Source organism: Mustela erminea, chromosome 19 (assembly GCF_009829155.1).
Source record: "Mustela erminea isolate mMusErm1 chromosome 19, mMusErm1.Pri, whole genome shotgun sequence".
In the NCBI taxonomy this organism is placed as follows: domain Eukaryota; kingdom Metazoa; phylum Chordata; class Mammalia; order Carnivora; family Mustelidae; genus Mustela; species Mustela erminea.
The window spans coordinates 22,998,707-23,006,110 of NC_045632.1; the positions used below are offsets into that span (position 1 = coordinate 22,998,707).

The 7,404-nt window shown below is 48.4% G+C and overlaps 1 protein-coding gene across 4 annotated transcripts in view; it reads right to left on the reverse strand.

Moving 5' to 3' along the window:
• Window positions 1-6,432, reverse strand: part of URI1 (URI1 prefoldin like chaperone) — an 88,301-nt gene extending 81,869 nt beyond the window's left edge. The window contains exons 1-2 of one of the 4 annotated variants that reach the window (XM_032324181.1): window positions 6,245-6,297; window positions 5,933-6,097 (exon numbers count right to left, since the gene is read on the reverse strand). In XM_032324181.1, the coding sequence (XP_032180072.1) occupies window positions 5,933-6,097; window positions 6,245-6,282 (203 nt within the window). In that variant the 5' untranslated portion in view covers window positions 6,283-6,297. Of the gene's footprint in view, window positions 1-1,361; window positions 1,474-3,865; window positions 4,113-5,932 lie in introns of those variants that run through there. The other 3 variants (XM_032324185.1, XM_032324184.1, XM_032324180.1) reach the window with 3 other exon arrangements.
• Between the last annotated feature and the right edge of the window lie 972 nt (window positions 6,433-7,404).

A 7,404-nucleotide genomic window follows, 5' to 3' on the forward strand; every position in this document is an offset into this window, starting at 1 on the left:
CAACTATAACACTTCTAAGAGGAAAACATACCCCAAAATCCATGTGATCATGATTTGGGCAATGCAAACATTGATGAATTGTGCTTTATCAAAATTAAAAACATTTGTTCTACAAAATACACTACTGAGAGAATGGGGGGGGGAACAAGCTATAGACTAGGAGAAAAATATTTTTAAATCATGTATGTGATAAAGGACTTGTATCTAGAAGGTATCGAGAATTCCTAAAGTTCAGCAATAGGAAAACACACAATCCAGTTTAAAAATGGGCCAAAGATCTGAATGGACATTTCACCAAAGATACACAGATAACAAAGAAGTATATAAAAAGATGCTCGACACCATTTGTCCTTGGGGAAATGCAAGTTAAAATATCAAGGAGACACTACCGCACACCTATTAGAATGGCTACAATCCAAGCAAGAGACAATACCAGTTGCTGGCCAGGATATGGAGCAACAGAAAGTCTCTTTTATTGCTGATGGGGACACAAAATGGCGCAGCCACTATGGAAAACAGTTTGGCCCTTTTGTACAAAGTGAAACACAGACTTACCATACAACTCAGCAATCATGCTGCCAGGCATCGCCCAGCAGATCTGAACATTTATGTCAACATAAAAACGTGGATGCAAATGTTTATTGCAGCAAAGCAAGGACACAGAGCCAATATGTGTGGGTTTAGTTAACACTATATTGTGCAAATCAGGAACGGCCCTGTTTTGGATTTATTACTTATTACTTGGGGTCTCACCATCCCCCAACACGGGGAGTGACCTGAGGATTTCCGAGGTATAGCCTACCCTTCTGTTGAGGGACTCAGGAATCTATAGACATCCCCAGGAGAAGCCTGAATATCACCTTGACCTGGCTTCACACTTAGGGTTGCCAGATTTCACAAATAAAAATATAGAACACTCAGTAAAATTTGAATTTCAGGTAACAATACATAATTTTTTACTACGTCCATGCACTATTTGGAACCTATGTACTAAAAATAAATTCGTCGTTTATCTAAAATTCAGTTTTAATTGGGTCTCCTGTATGTGATCTGGCAATCCCCTTCACACTCCCACCTGTGGGAGCCTCCCCGCTCTCCCTCCACATCCATTTACCTATGTCACTTTTAAAATAAACACCTTGGGGACGCCTGGGTGGCTCAGTTGGTTGGACAACTGCCTTCAGCTCAGGTCATGATCCTGGAGTCCCGGGATCAAGTCCCGCATCGGACTCCCAGCTCCATGGGGAGTCTGCTTCTCTCTCTGACCTTCTCCTCGCCATGCTCTCTCTCACTGTCTCTCTCTCAAATAAATAAATAAAATCTTTTTTAAAAAATTTAAAAAAATAAAATAAAATAAACACCTTGGGCACCGGAGCCTGAAGCACTGATTTCAGATCCCTGCCGCGTAACAGCATCGGGTTTCTGTGTGCCAGGAACAGACGATGCAAACCCGGGCCCAAGGACGAAAGGAAGCTGGGGGCGGGGAAATGAGAGAAATAGGAGGGCATCTTCAGTTTGGTCTTCGGTTAGATTCTCAACTTCAGCTGAACACTGAAATACTCGAAACGTTAATACTCACAAGAGTATTAATGCTTGGATCTGGCCTGGGTGCTGGGGATTTTTTAAGCCCCCCTTCAGCCACAGCCATGTCATCCCAAGTCCCTGAGGCCAGCCCATGGGAAAGAGGTGGATGATTAGACTCCCTCTCTTGGTGGGACAAATGTCAAAGAACTTGTCGTTGTATGTTAAAACCCCCAACGGTGCCATTTGAAAAAAAAAAAAAAAAAAAAAAAGAGGTCTCTGGGATTTATTCCCTATTGTACACTCCACCAGCCCCCCTCCACCAGCCCTCTACCATCACTGCTCACCTAGAAAAGTCTGGTGGCCTTTCCAGCAGCGAATCCCTGCCTCCCATGCCCACTCCATCTATCCCACCCTTGCAACTGGAGCTTTGAACTCACAACCATTCATGGCAACCCAAACATCCTAGGCCTCCAGCAGGGGCAGAACCACTCTTACCCACAAGCCCATGCTCCCCTGAGCCATCCATTCCTGAGCTCCCAAATTACAGGCATGTCTCCCCTTTGCAAGGGACAGCCCCGCCCTTCCCTCTTGCTCCCTCCTTCAGGACTTACTTTGGACCCTCCTCTGGGAAATCTTTTCTGAGCACCCAAAGGTGGGTCAAACACAGCACCCTATGTTTCCCTTTACTATATACATAGGCCCTTTCACAGATTTTCTCTTAACTTGGTATTGAAGAGTAACATTCATGCAGAAAAATGCACAAATCTTGTGCATAGTTTGATGGATTTTCAGGAAGTCAGCATACCTACATAACCAACTTTTGGATCAAGAAATCAAAACATTTCGGGGCGCCTGGGTGGCTCAGTGGGTTAAGCTGCTGCCTTCGGCTCAGGTCACGATCTCAGAGTCCTGGGATCGAGCCCCGCATCGGGCTCTCTGTTCAGCGGGGAGCCTGCTTCTTCCCCTCTCTCTGCCTGCCCTCTGCCTGCTTGTAATCTCTTGTCTGTCACATAAATAAATAAAATCTTAAAAAAAAAAATCAAAACATTTCTAGAACCCCAGAAGGTGAATTTCCTCCCTCCCACCATGGGAACAGGGGGACGAGGCCCTCCCTCTCCCAGCCCTAGGACAGCCCAGAAGTGGGACCTTGACCTGCTCCTTTAAACAGACTCTGTCCTGGGCCTGTGAGTAGTGACCTTGACCTTGTGCTTATGTGAGTCAGGCTGGGGTCCCATTCTTCAACCTTCAGCATGCTGGCAACATCTGCCTGCCCTTAGTCTCTTGTCCCTACAGACCTCCCCAACTGATTCCTATTGTTCGGAGAGACAAGAGAGCACCTGTAGTTCTTAAAGCTACCAGGCCCCCTTGAAGGAAGAAATGTTTTGATTAATAATTTTCCATGCATGTAAGTCCTTTGTTTTCCACTTAGATTGTAGGTTCCAGTGGGCAAGGAGGCTTTCTTCCCTTTACCTTGAGTCCAGCACTTGGCACATAGCAGGGTTTCAAGTAGCGCTAGGCATGACTTAATGACAAGAGGGGGCTCTGGTGTCAGAGGGAGGAAGGTCCTGAAGAAACCCTCACATTTCTATGCTCTGTTCACAGCAGCCACACCATCCCCATTGGATCAGCTTCCGCTCCCAACGAGGGGATGCACAAGCAAATAGATAGGCCAGCTTCGGGGCATGAGGCTTAAGAGGTCCCACAGACATCAGAGGGGCCCCAGGCTTAATGTACACTCCACTGTCACCCTTCCCAAATTCTTAATTTTCGAACAAGGGATCCTGAATTTCATTTTTCCCTGGGTCCCACCAATTCTATAGCCATCTCTGAGGAACGTACCATCTGAGGTAACGTGACACTGGACGAGAGAAGCCAGACCCAGGGGTACATCTTGTGTGGGTCGATCTTGTGGAGTTTAAAAGGAGGTGACGCCCATCTAAAGGGTTAGAAGTCAGGATAGTGTTATCGGGGCTAAGTGGGATGGGGGACTGAAGAGAAGGAGTGAGTCCCCCTGGCTCACACAGGCATGGTTGGGTCCCCAGTCCAACACCACCCACTTCTTGCCCCTACAGTGTCTGAGTCATTAGCTCCCAGTTCCAGGACAAGGTCGGATTAGTGGAACTGCTCAGGAAACCAAGCCCTGGCTGTCCCAGGACTGGGAGAGGGAGGCACTGGCCCCTCTGGTTCCCACAGTGGCATGGAGGTAATTCACCAGAAGGAAATCAATGTCATTAGGACCAGGGAGTGGAAGCTGAGTGGCTAAAGTGTTTCAAATATGGCCCGCAACGCACCCCTTTCCCTACAAAGCCGGTACTCAGAATAAGAGCGAGGAGCTCCCGACCTTGCATGAAACTTTGCCTCTGCCTGTGGAGAAAGGAGCGGAGCCGTGACAGAAGATGGGTGCAAACACCCCACTGTTTGGAGAAGGACTCACGTGGTCCTCCTGCCGAGGAGAAGCTGTAAGGCAGGTACGCTTCAGCTCACCAACGCACAGGCTGAAACCACCTCAGGGGCATGGCATCCCAGGGAGAAGGACCACATTAACATCCAGGGCTGATCTTCGAGAAGCCCAGAGAAGAACTGGACGGTCGCCCAGAAAAAACCTCCTGTGATGCAGAGAGGGCTCTAGAATCCGGCAGACGTGAGGATTCCAGTTCTCTGTCTCTCCTGTCACCCGGCCTCACCTAACATTCCCAGGATACCTCACTGCCCCAGACTCTTATCCTGCCCCAGCCTTAGTCCCCACCAGTAGAACTGTCTGCCAAGAAGCAGGTGGTGAGGGACCACGGAGGTTGTGGAAGACAGCTGCCTCTTATTCCTGGGACTGAGCCAAAAGGGCTCCTTTTAGCCTCACTGTTCCCACTCACCCCCGCTGGGCAGACTAATGCTGGCTCAGCCACGGGGCACGTTTGTGAAAGTATGGACATGCTCGATTCCCTTATGGAAGCATTTCCTGCCCTAGGTCTGGGTGGAGCATGGCCACTGAAGGGGGGGCAGGGGGAGGCAGCCAGGTCCTCCGTATCCAAGAATCAGTTAGCTCGTGCTGCGTGCCAAGACACCCGAAGCTCAATGGCTTGAAAGAACAGTAATTTTAATTTCTTATTCGTCAGGAGTTCGTGGGTGAGCAGGGGCCCTCCTATGGGTTGTGCCTGGCTGGAGCGCCTCAGGTGGGTCAGGTCGGCTCAGGCGGCTCCTGTCTCTCACTTCCTCCTGGGACCAGCGATGGCAGAAGTGCACAAGAGAGCAAGCAGACAGGCAGGACCCCTAGAGGCTTGGGCTCAGAATGGGCACACTATGATTTCAGCCTAATTTTTTTGGCCAATACAGATCTTGTGACCCACCCAGAGGCAGCAGGAGCGGGCACTGCAGTTATGGAGCAGAAAGCGTGGTAGAGAATGGGGTGATGAATGCGGTCTCCCCGCTGAGTGATCGGAGCTTGAGAGGAGACTAGGAAGAAAGCTTGATCTAAAGTGGGTTGCACAGGCTGGCCGTGGCCATGCACAGAGGAGCAGTCCCGGGCAGGAAGCAGAGACCAGGGAGGAAAGAGGCCGCCAACTGGCCAAAAGTGGCCTGAAGGAGTGAGCATGGACCCAAATACCTTCTCATGCCGGGGTCGCGCTTGTGACAGGGGCCCCTGACTTACAGAGGAGACGACCGGGGTCAGGCCTATTCCAAAAACCCAGAGCAGTCTTAGATGTATCTGTCTTTACTTAAAACCATGTTTCCTGAACTTTATTCACATTCCAGTGGGACCGGTATTTTTTTTTTTCTGCCATATCCATTTGCCACCTGTACTAATATTTACTTGATATTTTTTCAATCTAACTCAGCTCATATTTTTAACGCAAAGATTTAATTTAGCAAAAATGTCCATGAAATCATGAGCTCATGTGCTAGTTATGTATATTTCTATCTAATGCCACAGTAAAGTAAGCATAGAACCTCTAGGATACAAAATGTATTACATTGTTGAAGAAAGAGAAGTCGTGGTAGAGTGCCGAGAGCGAGAATCCATTTCTAGAAATCAAAACCAGCCCAAACTGAACAAGATCTCTCTCTGTCCGAGGCGACGTTCAGAAAAGTCAGCCCCATGAGAGACGCACGATTCAGGAAAGTGGACACTGGACGTGGGGTCAGGGGAGTGGAGGTGGGGCGGCCACACAGCGTCGTATTCTCTCTCCTAAGCAGGATGGCAGGTACACAGTTCTTCACACCCTTCAAATCTATGAGAAGGGGCGGTTTCAGATGTTCAGTATTTAGAAAGAAGGAGCAAAACATTATTGCCGCAAGAGTGGTTATTAAGCAAAAAGCAGAACAAAACAGGGACAAAACCTGCCTTTCTATAGCACACACAAAATCCTCTATCTCGCTGCACTTGGGAAGGCTCAGTCTGAAGGGCAAGACCCACCTGTGCAGACCCTCACCCAGGTGCAGAGTGTCTCGTGGGAAACTGCTGAGTTTTCTGCATGGAGACTTCCAGTGCTGGGCCCCGTGAAGCGTGGGAAGGAGGCACATGCGGAGCTGTCCGGGAACGGCAGGGGACAGGCAGTCACATCTCCTGCACAGCATCGAGCTATCAGGGGAGAAGGTGTGAGCAGCTTGGGGAAGCACATGGGTTTCCAGAGGAGGCTGTTTGTTTCCCAGATCTGTGTCTCCCTTCTCTAAGGGGAATTGAGGTCCCTGGGTTTCAAGCAGGTGTCGCAATTCCACGGGAACTCGCCTGTGGTTGCTAGCACGCTGAATCCTCGGGCTGGACATATTTCTTTCCAGGCCCTGCTTCCCTTACGTGGGCCTCTCCTAGGCAGCACTGCACTTAGTAGAGTTGCCTTTGGGGACTTATCACACAAACCCCAGGCCCTTTGTGAATGAGGGTTGTTACATCTTCTGCCAGGTCTGGGTAGCTCCTCTTAGAAACCCATCCCTCAGGGGACAGTGAGCCCAAGAATAAGCCAGGATCACAGATGCTAGTGTTTTGATGGCCTTCAGTTCTGATGGGGTCCTGACTTCACAATGGGGGCACCTGTAACTCCCAGAGTAGTGGAAAAGGGAGCTGGCCCAAAGGGTCCTTTCTTTTCTAGAATAATGAAGCTATCCATGTATGCCTGGGTTGGGGGTATGTCTGTGTCTGCTTGTGTCTATGTTTTATCTGAACTGTTGTATCCAAAATGATTTAGGCTCTTTCAAGGCACAGAGGGCATACACCGATACTGAAATTTACCAAAGAAGGAAAGAATGAGTGGGAAGCCCATATGACCTTCAACTCCACGGGAGCCAGTCTCCTACTCTAAGACCAGAGCATAAGTGAAGCCCTGGAATCAGACAGACCTGGCATCTACCCCTTCCTAGCTGTGGGACCCTGCAAAAGCTACAAGACCTCTCCTGAGCCTTACTTTCCTCATATGGAAAATGGCTTGATAGCAACCACACTCATCTGCCAGAGTGACTGTGAGGAGTCAGTGAGATGATGCATGGGAAGAGCTTTGGGTACTGCTCGGCACAGCAGAATTGTGATGATGCAGTGGTGGGTGGTGATGAAGATGTTGATGACAATGAACATTGTTTCCAGTCCTTTGCCTCCTGCATCTCTGTGTTTCCGTAGAGCAGCATTCTCAAATCTATCAGTCTGAGCCCCTTGACGTGGTTAAAAATTATCGAGGATACCAAAGACCTTTCGTTTACATTGGTTTATCCATTGATATTAACTATAAATCGAAACAGAGAATTTATATATATATATATATAATATGTTTATAATTCACTCAAACATAATAAACCCACAATATGCTAGCATACCGAAGATATTTTTATAAAAATATTACTTTTTAAATGTATTGTTTCACTTTTGCACGTTTCTGCTATGCCTGGCCTAAAAGAAGACAA